The 15,359-nt window shown below is 37.2% G+C and overlaps 1 protein-coding gene across 2 annotated transcripts in view; it reads left to right on the forward strand.

Moving 5' to 3' along the window:
* Positions 1-15,359, forward strand: part of KDM5B (lysine demethylase 5B) — a 70,253-nt gene that overhangs the window by 16,973 nt on the left and 37,921 nt on the right. For both annotated transcript variants that reach the window (XR_006344843.1, XM_043923135.1), the window contains exons 2-3: positions 13,237-13,314; positions 14,647-14,769. Coding sequence is in view for 1 of the 2 variants with exons in the window: in XM_043923135.1 (XP_043779070.1) it covers positions 13,237-13,314; positions 14,647-14,769 (201 nt within the window). In the remaining variant the exon portion in view is untranslated. The remainder of the gene's footprint in view (positions 1-13,236; positions 13,315-14,646; positions 14,770-15,359) is intronic.

The following is a 15,359-nucleotide window of genomic DNA, read 5'->3' on the forward strand; positions in this document are numbered from 1 at the left end:
AGCCCTATCTATAGGAGTTGTAATTTTAACAGAAATTTTTATCTCTTGGTACTTATTTACTTGTACTATTAAAAACCACATATATTAAAAAAAAAACAATAACAACCATGTATATTTGCAAATGATTGCTTTGGTGTTTTCGGGATCTTTTTGGTGTTAGGACTTTAGGGGAGATGGGTTGCCATGTACCTTTTCTAAAAATACTGGCATTACACTGATAGGTCAAGAAATCGTTGTTAGTGGATGGAGAAGACACTTAAAGGACTGCTTTTAAAATCTGGACAGACTGAAGGGGGACCCCTCTAGGGGTCTGTTTGGGTGATTGTTTCCAAGGTTTGGACTGAGTACTCTTGGAGAGTTCACTGGACCTTTTCAGCAGGTTCAGGGGAACTTCTTTTCAACTAAATGTTTAACTGTGGCCAGCTTTTTTTTGTATACGTTAACCGAAACAACATATACTACAACAGATTGATAGCATAAGATATGAAAATCCAGCTTACTTCTATTAAGGTAGGCATTAAAGAGATTGGCAAAAGAAAACTTCTCACCAGATTCTTTGCTTATTATTAAATGAATTTGTTTAAATATCTTAATTTCTGATGCAACAAAAATGAATAGAACCTATCTAAAATAAAACTCTTTGAGGTCCTCAATTTTTAAGAGTTTAAAGGGGTTGTTTTTGTTGTTCATTCACTCAGTTGTGTCCAACTCTGACCCCACGGACTGTAGCACATCAGGCTTCCCTGTCCTTCACCATCTCCCCGAGTTTACTCAAACTCATGTCCATTGAGTCTGGTGCCATCCAACCATCTCATCCTCTGTCACCCCCTCCTCCTCAGGCCCTTTTGTCTTTCCCAGCATCGGGGTCTCCTTGCATCAGGTGGCCAAAGTATTGGAGCTTCGACTTCAGCATCAGACTTTCCAATGAATATTCAGGGTTGATTTCCTTTAGGATTGACTAATTTGATCTTGCTGTCCAAGGGACTCTCAAGAATCTTCTCCAGCACCACAGTTTGAAAGCATCAATTCTTTGGCGCTCAGCCTTCTTTGTGGGCCAGCTCTTACATTCTTACATGACTACTGGAAGGAACCACCATAACTTTGACTATCCAGACCTTTGTTGGCAAAGTGATGTCTCTGGTTTTTAATACACTTTTGTCATAGCTTTCCTTCCGAGGAGCAAGCGTCTTTTAATTTCATGGCTGCAGTCACTGTCTGCAGTGATTTTGGACCCCACTTAAGGCCAAAAATTTGAGAGTTGCAGTGGTAAAAAAAAGAACTTACTTTTGCAAAGGCTTGACTCAATAGGAATAAATGTAGGGTCTATGCAGAAGTGGTTTCTCTTTGTGCTCAACCTTTGAAGAGGCAATTATAAAATCAGTAGAGGGTTTGGAAAAAATTTTTAAAGAAAGTGTTTTCAAAAGGCAAACAATAAAATTAAAAAAAAAAAAGGCAAACAATAGATTTGCTCACATAACCAGTAACAACTATTGAAGTGGGCCTGTTTGGTCTCATTTTGTCATTAAGTTTAAAATTCTTAAAGATATGATTGTGTTTTGCTTTTTGACAGTTCTCTTTTGGAGTCAGGAGTTTGAAATATAAGATAAAAATTGATCCAAATTATTTCTTAATTGAATTTTTTAACTATTTTAAATTTACAGAAAAATTGAGAAGATAGGTCGTTTGAGAAGCTCCTCACCTAGTTCCTTCCCCCTTTATCAACATTCTGTCGATGAACTGTTAGTATGACACATTTGTTAATATAAATCCATGAACAAACACAGGTGAACTTCAGTTTTATCTAATATCTTCTGTTCCAGAATTTCATCTGGGACATCACATCACATTTACTTGTCAGGTCTTTTTGGGCTCCTCTTAGCTGTGGCAGTTTTTCAGATTTCTTGGTTTGGATGACCTTGACAATTTAGAGGAGGACTGACTGGATATATCAGCAACTTTTTTTTCTTTTCTTTTCAGGAGACATTTATTCTCGCAGTCCTTCCTGTTGTCTGTGGAAATGTTAAACGCTGAATCTGTGGGAGTGTTTGCTCTCACCCTAACTAAAGTGAGCCCTCTGCTCCAGTGTGCACTTGACACCGTGCCCCTGTCTGAGTAAGGGGCATGATGTGTTTTACTGAAATAGTGTTTTCAAATACTTGTCACCAAGTTTTCTTCATTGACAAGTTTTTAGCAGTGAGAAGTTTTTTTATTTTATATTTTTAATCTTATCTTTATAGAGACATTTAAAATTCATTTTCCTAATTAGACTTTACTTGTCAGTAACATTTATTGAATATCCACAGCACTGTTCTGTGAAGGTAGTTTTCATTTTAAATTCTTCCTTATTTTTATACTTCTCTGTTACAGAACTCGCTGTCATTCATAAAAGGTGGTCTCAGGCAGGCACTTGTGGTTCCTGTGATCACATTGATTTATATTTTCCTGTACTCAGCAGTGTGTAAAATGTGATCCTTGAATGAAGCTGAAAGAAGCTTCCTAGAAGGTATAAATGTTTTGTTTATGATAATTAACAATGAAAAGTAAAGGAAATAACCTCAATGTCCAATACTAAGAAATTATTAAAGTGCCAGTATAATGAAATATTAATGTTGACAGTATAGTAATAAGTAAAATGAAATGTAATTTTTGGGGGGAGGGTTTGAAATTATGAAAATGAGCATCTTAGAAAAAACACTGGAAGGGTGTATACCAAAATGTAGCAGATTTTTCTCTACAATTATGGCTGATTTTTTTCTTTATACTTTTTTCTGAAATTTCAGTAATAAGTCTGAGTACTTTTGTATTAGGGGAAAAAGTATATTTTAAACCTATTGTATTCCTTAGCCTTTGTCCCAGAAGAGAATATGCAGTCAGGAAATTTTACATAGTGGTCATACAGAAAATGGCTTTGTCAGTATAAAAAAAATACTGATGTCACGCATGAAACCATAGGTAGACTTGCCCTCACGTGTTATTTTTTGCATTACAGAAGTTGAATTCATTCCATTGCCACCATAGCACCTCCTCTCTATAGACAGTTTTGTTAACTGCCTCTACACTTGAATTAATTTGCCTAAAACAGTCTGATAAGAAGCTCTGTTTTTTTTTTTTTTTTGGTCATGTCACGCAGTATGTGGGATCTTAGTTCCCTGACCAGGCATTGAACCTGGGCACAGAGTTGATTCCTGGACCTCCAGGGAATTCCCTGGGAAGCTCTTTGAGCATGAAAGTCCTGCTTCAAAAACCAAGATGCATGTATCTCAGTGCTGGGGAAAGAATACAGGGGGGGAAAAAAGATTAATGGACCTTGAGTAGTATGTATTAATGAATTCCATTTTATACAAATTTATAGTGAAGATTAGAGAATCACAGCCATTGTCTTAAACATAACCAATCAAAAAAAAAAAAAGAGAGAGAAAAGATTGCATTAGGCTTCCTGAAAACAACAAAGCTTTGCAACATGAACATTTCCTAATTGTTAACATATTTTTTCCTACCATTTACTATGTAAATACCAGGTACCTCTCTAAAGGCTTTGCCCATATTATTTTACTTAAGCTTCCTAATTTCCTCTTTTTACGTCTACACAAGGCACAAGGAGATTAATCTAGTTCAAAGTCACACAGCAGAGTCAGGATTTGAACCTGGGCAGTGTGACTGAGGGCCTCCTCTCTCTAACATTTCCTCTACAGTATGGGGGAGGCATAAGACCCCACTGTGCCTCAGGACTCAGCATCGAGCAAGTCATACAGATGGGGGTCCTACAGAGCCCTTGCTTGTTGTATTTAATTTTCAGTTCAGCTCAGTCGCTCAGTCGTGTCCAACTCTTTGCAACCCCATGGACTGCAGCACGTCAGGCTTCCCTGTCCATCAGCAGCTCCCGGAGCTTGCTCAAACGCATGTGTGTCATTGGTGGTGCCATTTAATTTTATTTAAGTTTATTGTTTATTCTGACTTTATTGAGTTAAATGTATAAAATAGCAAAGTATATACAGAGGGATTTAATAATTATGTATATATGTGTATTAGTCAGGATTCAAGTTAAAACAAGTTCTTTTCTATTCCAAATACACTGTTAACTTCTTTTTTTAATCTTTTTTATTTTTTAAGTTATGACGGTATGATAACGCATTACAAGAGATTTGGAAAATATAGAACAGAGTTACATATATTTCCACTTATATATTGCTATTTTTTTTCTAAGTAGGTAAATTAAGATTTTTAGTTGGGATTTCAGTATCAAACTCAAAAATTAATAGAATGAATTATACAGAGAAGTAGAAGGATATAGTAGACTTGAAAAAAAGCACTGTGAACCAATTTAACATAATTAAGATTTGTACAGTTTTCACACAGTACCAAAAGATATTTGAAAATAACCCACATATTTTCAAGTACAGTGTGACATTTACCAAGAGAGATCTTTGACTTAGATATTGAAAGCCTCAATCAAGTCAGAAGACTGAAACACCACAGAGGGTGATTACAGAGAAGAAGGCATTTAAGTGAGAAATTAATATCAAAGATACTTTTAAACCCCCATGTGTTTGGAAATTAAATGTCCACTTTTAAATGATGGCTGTATCTAAGAAGCCAAAACAAGGAAAATTAGAAAATATTTGTAACAGAATAAAAATGAAAAGAGAATTTTCCAGAATTGGTTGAATGCAGCTGAAGCTGCTCAATGCAACTAAATACAATGTGGAATCTTGAATAAAGAATTAAAAAGATAGTGTACCCTAGCATAAAATTTTGTGAAGTTTGAACAAAATCTGTACTTTAGTTAATAATACTGTATTAAATTAATTTCCTGTTTTTTTTTAACAACATAGTATTTCCCTATATTCTCAGAAATGGATTAGAAGTTTCAAGCTTCATTCAAATTAAGAAAAAAAAAATCCCTAAAATAATTGTCTTTTTAGACTTTTAGCATGAATACTAAATGCCAAAATACATGGAACTATATCACAGTTTTTTACTGAGTCAAACAAGTAGACTCCAAATGTCATAATTTTTTAAGCTAGGCAAAAACTCGGAAGTTTTCTAAACTATATTTTACATACTACTTGTATATATAATATGTGTATAAAAAGCTTTTCTACTTTGCTTGATGAAGGCTTGAGAAAGAAAAAAAAAGAGAAATTAGAGAACATAAACTAAATGAAATGGGAGCACTCGTCTTCTTCCGGGATCCCTATAATGCAAATGTTGGTGTGTTTAATGTCCTGGAGGTCTCTTTTTTTCCCCCATTTTTCTATATTCTATTCTACGGCAGTGATTTCCACCATTCTGTCTTCAGGTCACTTATCCATTCTCCTGCCTCAGTTTTTCTGCTGTTACTTTTTTCCAGTTTATTGCTCATCTCTGTTCTTTAGTTCTTCCTATGTGTTAGCTCAGTTGTATCCAGTTCTTTGCGACCCCATGGGCTGTAGACCCCCAGGCTCCTCTGTCCATGGGATTTTCTAAGGCAAGAATACTGGAGTGGCTTGCCATGCCCTCCTCCAGGGGATCTTCCCACCCAGAGATCAGACCCGAGTCTGTCTTCTCCTGCACGGGCAGGGGCTTCCTTTCAGTGGTGGTGGTGGTTTAGTTGCTTCAGTTCAGTTCAGTCGCTCAGTTGTGTCCGACTCTTTGCGACCCCGTGAATCGCAGCACGCCAGGCCTTCCTGTCCATCACCAACTCCCGGAGTCTACCCAAACCCATGCCCATCGAGTCGGTGATGCCTTGCAGCCATCTCATCCTCTGTCGTCCCCTTCTCCTGCCCCCAATCCCTCCCAGCATCAGGGTCTTTTCCAGTGAGTCAACTCTTTGCATGAGGTGGCCAAAGTATTGGAGTTTCAGCTTCAGCATCAGTCCTTCCAATGAATACCCAGGACTGATTTCCTTTAGGATGGACTGGTTGGATCTCCTTGCAGTCCAAGGGACTCTCAAGAGTCTTCTCCAACACCACACTTCAAAAGCATCAATTCTTCGGTGCTCAGCTTTCTTCACAGTCCAACTCTCACATCCATACATGACCACTGGAAAAACGATAGCCTTGACCAGACAGGCCTTTGTTGGCAAAGTAATGTCTCTGCTTTTTAATATGCTATCTAGGTTGGTCATAACTTTCCTTCCAAGGAGTGTCTTTTAATTTCATGGCTGCAGTCACCATCTGCAGTGATTTTGGAGCCTAAAAAAATAAAGTCTGACACTGTTTCCACTGTCTTCCTATCTGTTTCCCTTGAAGTGATGGAACCAGATGCCATGATCTTAGTTTTCTGAACGTTGAGCTTTAAGCCAACTTTTTCACTCTCCTCTTTCACTTTCATCAAGAGGCTTTTTAGTTCCTCTTCACTTTCTGCTATAAGGGTGGTGTCATCTGCATATCTGAGGTTATTGATATTTCTCCTGGCAATCTTGATTCCAGCTTGTGCTTCATCCAGCCCAGCGTTTCTCATGATGTACTCTGCATATAAGTTAAATAAGCAGGGTTACAATATACAGCCTTGACATACTCCTCTTCCTATTTAGAGCCAGTCTGTTGTTCCATGTCCAGTTCTAACTCTTGCTTCCTGACCTGCATACAGGTTTCTCAAGAGGCAGGTCAGGTGGTCTGATATTCCCGTCTCCTTCAGAATTTTCCACAGTTTATTGTGATCCACACAGTCAAAGGCTTTGGCGTAGTCAATAAAGCAGAAATAGGTGTTTTTCTGGAACTCTCTTGCTTTTTCGATGATCCAGCGGATATTGGCAATTTGATCTCTGGTTCCTCTGCCTTTTCTAAACCTAGCTTGAACATCTGGAAGTTCATGGTTCACGTATTGCTTAAGCCTAGCTTGGAGAATTTTGAGCATTACTTTACCAGCGTGTGAGATGAGTGCAATTGTGCGGTAGTCATGTCCAACTGTTGGACTGTAGGCCACCAGGCTCCTCTGTCCATGGAATTCTCCAGGCAAGAATACTGGAGTGGGTTGCCATTTCCTTCTCCAGGGGATCTTCCCGACCCAGGGATTGAACCTGGGTCTCCTGCCTTTCAGGCAGATTCTTTACCCACTGAGCTTTGAGGGAAGATCCTTCCTTTTGGTAAAATTTCTTATGAAGCTTTAATCCAGTTATCTGCTGATGGGTGGCAGTTACATTCCCTCCCTGTTAGTTGTTTGGCCTGAGGCGACCCCGCCTTGAGATCTATAGGCCCTGAAAGTGAAAGTGTTACTCCATCAATCTTTGCAAAACTCTTCAAGTCCAAGGGCTGCAGCCAGGCTCCTCTGTCCATGTTATTTTCCAGGCAGGCATACTGGAATGGGTGTTCATTTCCTTCTCAGGGAATTTTCATTAACCCTATCATATGCTATAGGCTCTATGGTAGGGCTAATGGCGACCTCCGAGAAGACTTAATGCCAAGGGACATCTTCCAGGGCTGCTGCTGCCAGTGCCCCCATCCCTGTGGCGAGCCCCTGCTGATCACACCTCCACAGGAGACCTTCCAACACTAGCAGGTAGGTCTGGTTCAGTCTCCTGAGGGTCAACTGCTCCTTTCCCCTGGGTCCTGGTGCACACAAGACGGCTCAGTTGGTAAAGAATCCTGCAGTGTGGGAGACGCAGGTTCAATCCCTGGGTGGGGAAGATCCCCTGGTGCAGGAAATGGCTCATCACTCCAGTATTCTTGCCTGGAAAATCCCATGGACAAAGGAGCCTGGTGAGCTACAGTGTATCTGTGGGGTCGCAAAGAGTAGGACACGAGTTGGCAACTAAACCACCCCCTTCAAAAGTGGAGTCTATTTCCCCTAGTCCTGTGGAAGTCTTGTAACCAAATCCTATTGGCCTTCAAGGTCAGATTCCCTGGGGATCTCCAGTCCCTTTGCTGCCCCCCCAGGCTGGGAAGCCTAACTTGGGGGGCCCAGGACCTTCACAACAGTGGGAGAACTTCTGTGGTTTAGTTGTTCTCCAGTTTGTGTGTTGCCCACCCGGTGGGTATAGGATTTGATTTTATTGTGATTGTGCCCCTCCTCCTGTCTGGTTGCAGCTTCTCCTTTGTTTTTGGACGTGGGGTATATTTTTTTTGGTGGATTCCAGCATTGTCCTGTCCATGGTTATTCAGCAGCTAGTTGGGATTTTGGTGTTCTCTCAGGAGGAAATAAGTGCACGTCCTTCTACTCTGCCATCTTGAACCAATCTTCACTATTACTTATTTTTTTTTTTAAATTTTGCTCTCTTCTTTTTTAAAGGTTATACTCTGTTTATAGTTACTGTAAAATATTTGCTTTATTTAAGGGAACTCTTTATTAACTTGTGTTGAAATTGCTGTGATAAAAAGTACTGGTTGGCAACTATGTGCCACCTAGAGTTAGGCTGAAAGGATGGGGCTCTTAAAGTTCTGAGGTCAGATGCTTCTTGAAAGTTGAGGTTGCATTGACTTTTTGCTAGAGGAAAATTACGTTTCAGCGGTCAGAACTCAGTGTGATGTAATGCTTTTTATTTTTGCTTTACAGTAAGCAACATTTACATTTGTAATTTCTGTTCTCAACATAGTCCTATTTTTCATACTTTCTTCAGGGAGAAGTTGAGATTGCTCAAGTGGTGGTAAAGAATGAGATGCAAACTCTAGTTTTCTGACTTTCAGTGCATTGCAGTTTTTTTTCAGTCCTATAGTAATTGCTGATGTTGTGAGGAACAGGTGTCTTTATTTATTATTATTATGCTTGGTTAAGTAAAAGGAGAAGGTACTGAAAGAAAGTGGGTTGGGGTAGTGAGATAAGAACTTGAAAGCACAAAATTTTTGAAGGAAAGCCAGACGTACTCCCAGGACCTTTGTTTGGTTGAAGACCCATTTGAGACCCTGGTGAAAGCTATGAGCCTGCCCAGAAAAATCCACATACACTTAATTTTATTTACAATTTAAGTGCCTCATATTTAAGATATAAAAATGTTCCATAGTCTGAAAAGAAAATCCTCAAAGTGTTTTTACTAGTGGCTCACTAAGGCCAGGCGATCTTAAATATACTTGAACAAATTGGTGGCTAATTAAAGTGCTTGGGGCCAGGTCTGCCCCGAGGGGAGTAAGAAGCAAAGGAGAAGCAGCACCAGCGTGTATTTGCTTTGGGAAGACTCTGAATGAAGGCTTTGTCACAAAACTTTCCTGCTAGACACCTATCAATGTCATTGTGAGTGGCAGTGGATGCCTGAGGGGTTCATAAGTAAGAAGTCTGTTCTCACAATTTATAGTGATTGTGCTGTGCGGCACACTGCTTGTTGCATTTGTGCAGGTGTCTTAAGGCTATCTTACTGACAAACTATTTGATGGATGAGAAACTGTCTTTAATTGTATTTCATATATATGTTACTGAAATCTTCATTAAGGCTGATAAATCTTAAAACCTCAGCTCAACAGAAGGCTTTTCTAACTTGCCTTAAAATTCTAAGATAAGTTCTTTGTTTGGATCCTTAAAATTTGCACTGAGGTTCTGTGGTAATGTTGATAACATAGAAACTTAACAACCTGCTTTTAGAACACTGAGTTTTAGCTCTGCTGGCATTGAATTCAAATCCTGTGAGTGCGTTTTTTCAGTGATGAGTGGGTTTGATAGAATATATGCAATTAGAAAAAAGCTTTGGTTCTTAATTCATGTTATTCTTTGTAAACTAATAAAATGTGCTTTTGATGCTGATTTTTAATTGGTTTTGTCTGCAGGGAATGGAGAACTAACTTGTAGTAACCTCTGTAGAGTATACTTTCTCATTTTGGTGATTGTTAGGTTTCAAATGATGTCAGTCTCTAGAAACGTTAAAACAGCTTCTAGTATATTAAGTATGTGGGTGTTAATAGTGGATCATCTATGAAGTGAATTTTCATGGTGTTTTTGAAAAATCTTTAACATTCTATGGAAGTTATTTTCACACCGTTCATCATTTCAGGCATTTTTCTGAGTTAAATGTGCTGTAAGTTACTGTTGCTAGGTTAGTGCTGGGACTAAGGAGAGTGTTTATGTGGTGTTTCTCAGGCCTCTCTCAGGATTTGGAAGCTTCAGTTGTCCTACTTAACTGCCTTCCCAAGGAATATATTTTTTTAATGCTCAGGAAAATAATTGAGCTTTTAAATAATATAACTGTACTTTTATATCGAATAACATTTTAAAGTTTTTAAAGGAAATTAAAATGAATTTTGACAGGGAATTTATATGGAACTCCTTGCAATCTATACCTAGTTCATGTAGAAATTGCTTTTCTAATGTTAGAAAAAAGCATGATTTTATGAAACATTTTATTGGTAGAGGGTAAGATTTTGGTTAAATTTACATGATACATCTTTTAGATACTTCACTGTCAAACCAAGAATTATCACCATGTTTCTAAGTGGAAATTTTCATTGTTTGACATTTGAAGATTAGATTCCTGTTTGAAAATTTTCACTTCTTAGAAGCTTTGTTATGGTCTCTTTCCTTCTCTGATGGCTTTTATTTTTAATTTTTTTAAAATTTGGGATTAGTTAATTCGCAGTGTTGTATATCTGATGGCTTTTTTCCACATGTAAAGGTCATGGCTCAATGAGGCCAGACTTTGCCGAGGATATCTTTGTTCTAATATGACAGTGAGCATTGCACAGAGTATGCAGTTCTTTTATTGGAGTAGAACCTTGCCCCTGACAGTGGAAGACTCAAAATTGAATGATATTTATCCCATTTTATCTCATTTTTTGTAACCAGAGAAGGAGACAAAAGTTTGCAGTGATCTGAATTTAGTGAAGGAAACAGTTGTGGTTTTAAACATATTATACCCACTGTGTGAACTTCCTGAGGCAAACACATATTGTTTTCCCTTTGATGTGTGATTTTTAGGATTCATTTTACTCAAAAAATGTTGCAGGCTAAAACCAAGTGTAAATTAAATAAGATACATACATACAAAGACACTGCATACCTTAATTTAGAAAACTTTAATATGTAGACTTACAATGAAGTTAATTTCTGTGTCATTGTGTTTTGGAAATAGAAGGTATATTTGATTCATTGGAGGGTATCATTATACATTACCCATAAATCTTAATCTATAAAAATTGCAGGTCATTTGGGCATTATGTTAATCATTTACTTACATATTTGACACATTATCTTTGATGTATTTTTGGTCTAACCTTCAGCTCATATCAATTCAATTCAGAAAGCCTACAGCTTTTATGAAGTAGTAGAGAGCAAAGCTCTGAGCAATATCAAGTCTTCTATTATACTGCTGCAGAATATTAAGAAGCAGTGTGATTTTCTTCTGCTACATTGTATTCATGTAATCACACGCATTGCTTTTCCTTATCTTTAGTTATCAAGGTAAACAAAAGTCACTTTAATCTTTTTGACCCAGGATGGAATAGGTAGTATTTTTGTAAGTCTGTTAGCAATATAGTATATTTAACTAGCTTTTAAACATTAGCTGTGGTGTTTGTTGAAGGGGCTGTATGATAGCATTAGACACTTCAAGACCTGATGTATAATTGACCTGTTAAACAGGAGTGTCATTTTTTCCTTTCTCCTTCCTATTCTTTTTGGGATTGCAGTAAATAGCTTTGTACCAATGTGTAATCTACTTTATTTCCTTTTTTAAAAAAATTGTAATATTTAATCTACTTTTTAACATAACGTTTAATCAGGCATTGCTGGTGAGCATTTTCACTTAAGTGTTTCTATCACAAAAGCTAAATCTTGTTTTAATTGTAAACTAAAAGCAGTCGATAGTGATAAATTCCAACAATATAAATTTGAAATAAAAATAATCTCTTCCCCCCTGTCTTTTATGATAGTCTTTAAAATTTACAAATGTTAAGACAAATTTGCAAGTTTTAGTTTTTCACTCACTCACTGCTGGCTGTCTTTGCTGGATACTCTTCATTACAGCTGCGTAGTATTTTACTGTTACTCACAGGTGTAACCAGCATTTGTATTAACTTGTTCTCTTCATCTAAAATTAGTAGTAGTAGTAGGTATTACGTAATGTATTTAATATATTTCAGATTGTATTTAAAATAGGTAATTAAGCAAAAGAAAAATCTATCATCCTACCAAAGATAAACCACTGTTAACCTTTTTGCTCTTTCCATGTTTTATTTTTCTATTACACAGCCTGTTTTTCTTTCTTCCAAAAAACATATGTAAGGAAAAATTTCAATGTCAATAAATAGAGCTATGGGTGTGTTTGTGACCCCATGGACTATAGCCTGCCAGGCTCCTTTTCCAAGGGTTCTTCCTGACTCAGGGATTGAACCTGGGTCTTCTGCATTGCAGGCAGATTGTTTGCCGTTTGAGCTACCAGAGAAGCCACTACTAGAGCTATACAAAAGTATAATTTTTGTCTTAAAATTATGTTGAAATACTAAAATAGCACATAATATAAAATAAACCATTGTTAGGGTGCAGTTTGGTAACATTAAGTACATTGACAGTGTTCCATAACTGTCACCGCTGTCCGTCTCCAGAACCTTTTCATTGTTCCAGACTGATTCTGTACCTGTTAGTTAACTCAGGGTAATTCTTACACCTTTTAACTATTCTCTTACTGTGAACATTTAAGTTGTTTCCAGTTTCTTCCACTTGGAAACAGTTCATATACACTCTCCTTCTTGTCTGTTTTCTTCTAATAGCAGTTCTTCCAAGAATCCATATCAATCGGTATGTTAAGGATGATTCTTAAAATTGGTTTTAGATGTCAGTCCTCCTTCCCCCAGGGAAGAATTTATCCTCGATTTTTTAATAAAAGTTAATGTTACTAGGTTACAGATATTAAAATACAGTTTGTATATAATTTGACATTAATATTATAGCTGTTTGGCAAGCCACTTCAGTACTCTTGCCTGAAAAATTCCATGGACTGAGGAGCCTGGAAAGCTACAGTCCTTGGGGTCGCAAAGAGTTGGACACAACTGAGCGACTTCACTTCACTTCATAGCTGTTTTGTAAAGTGAGAGATCCTTACGGAAGAGAGGAGTGAGAGCCTCTTTTGCTTGAGTTGGTGATCTTTCAATGGCATCTATCGATCCTGGTTGGAAGGGTGTGAAGAGGGGTCTGTGCAGGCTGTGTCATTTATTTGGAGAGGGTTATCATACATGTTTTGCTGTTCTGGTGGAAAAAGGTTAAGAAACTACTACTCTATATTTTGTTTGACTCATTAGAAATAACATGTACTTTACTTAACCAGAGATTTAACTTCAAAACTGTTTTCTTAAGTGTGAGAATTATAAAGTTTTCTAATGAAAGCCTTTGCTTCTCTTTTAGGATTGGCAGCCACCATTTGCATGTGATGTTGACAAACTTCATTTTACCCCACGTATCCAGAGGCTGAATGAACTGGAGGTAATGTCTTTATTATTCTGGTTGCCTGTATTCTAGTATTCTAGAGGGGCTCTTCTGAACTAGGCTTTGTTGGAAATCTAGTGGCTTCAGGGAAACTCCAGCTAGTAATTGTTAATCATAGTAAAACAAATGGCAATAAACCTTTGCAACAAACCCAATTTCATTAAAAAACAGATTTTTGTCAATAATTGCTAGCCTATTAATAAATGCATTTAAATCCTTGTAAATCTAGGTGACAACCAATAGAATTTAGGTTTGAAAGGCATTTGCTTTCAGAACTGTTTCATGGAGAAGATCCTCCAGCTCTGATGTTCTTCCATTCTTTTGCATGTCTTCACTTAGATTTAATAACACACTTTACTTCCCCAAGGAGGAATGAATAGCCTGGAATTCTCTAGAGAAGGGGAGTGTTTCTTCTTTAGTCCTGGGTGACTTGAGCCCTAGAGTGCTGGGCGAATAAAACTTGAGCGCCTCTCGCATAAAGGCACACTCTTCATATAAATGTTTTGCTAATCTGGTTTTCATACCGAACCGTGTTAAATGAAAAATATGTCCACTGAAAAAAAAAAAAAAAAAAAGAAAAATACGTCCACTGGAACTCTGCGGGCATTGGCAATAGTAGCATCTAGTGTGTATGTTTTCAGGTATTTCACTGTGTTTTCACATTAAGCTTGAAAGATAGGAAGATGGGTGTTACCTTTGACCTGGTTGGGAATATCTGAATATTGATCTCAATTTTGGTCTTATGCAAGATAAAACTGGTAGAACTGTCTGAATTTCACAATGAGGGGAAAGAAAAATGAGATAATTTTTAAAAAATGACTTGTAGGCTACAGTTGTAATCTGTTAAAAGGAGTAACATTTAAGAGTTTCTGTTTTTTTGGTAAGATATCAGGACTATTAAAATTGATGCAGAACTACTGTTGTAAATGTGCTTTTAGATTTGCATTTGAGCAAATAAGAAAATTTGTACTTGGAGAAAATAGGACTTTAAAATACTGAAATTGTAAAAAGACCAAAGGGGCATATAGAAGCTTATCTATGATACTCCTTAAATGAAGAACTTTCCAGATTGCCTGTTTATGTTATATAATGACTTCCTGAGTGTGTAACTTCTACTAACCTGGTACCTGGTAGGGACTGAATTAAATTTTTGATTGTTTATGTGTAATTATTTAATCAGTTTTATTTTGTATAGTTTGGGACAGTTTCTCTCTTGAATTCATAAGTGCTATTGCACTTAAAGATTCTAAGAATGAAAATATCACATGCTCAGGAAAGGAGCTTTATAATAAGCTAGGCAAGAGTAAAGCTCAGTTCTCTGTCATTTAGGCTCAAACGCGTGTAAAGTTAAATTTCCTGGACCAGATTGCGAAGTACTGGGAGTTACAGGGAAGTACTCTGAAAATTCCACACGTGGAGAGGAAGATCTTGGACTTGTTTCAGCTTAATAAGGTAAAAAAGCCTAATGACCATCTTTCTCATTGAATAGTTTTTCTGACAGCATGAATTTGATCTTGCCTTAAAATAAGAAACTTACTGCTGCTTGAAATATGTAAGATGAAATTCATCATTCAGTTTTGTGATTAATTGGTCTCTGCTTTTCAGGTTTGAAAGCCTTATCTTGTGAAGTATATTGCTACCACCTGTTTTTGGTCATGCTTAAACTTCACAATGGTCCTCTTCAATATTCCTGTCTCTTTTATTACAGATAAGACAACAGTGGCTTTCAGTGTCCAAAGTGACCAGTTTGAAAAGGCTGAGTTATAATTCTCTACCTTAAAGTTCATTTCAGTCCAAAGCCTGTGTTATTCCCACCTGACATGCTGCTCTTCTTCCTACTCATCAGTTTATGGAGATTTTAAAGGGTCACTGGGTTTGACCAATTACTTGAACTCTGTCTTTATCAGAGATTTCATTGCTAATTTAGTTCTTCCTCATGGAAAATCTTGACTGCTTTGGGGAACTGAGAAGTAGCTTTTGGAGGAGTCCAAAAAGTTAATGGATTATGCTGTCAAAAGCAGTGTTTTCAATTTGTAGTTTAA

This window comes from Cervus elaphus, chromosome 14 (assembly GCF_910594005.1).
Source record: "Cervus elaphus chromosome 14, mCerEla1.1, whole genome shotgun sequence".
Classification (NCBI taxonomy): Eukaryota; Metazoa; Chordata; class Mammalia; order Artiodactyla; family Cervidae; genus Cervus; species Cervus elaphus.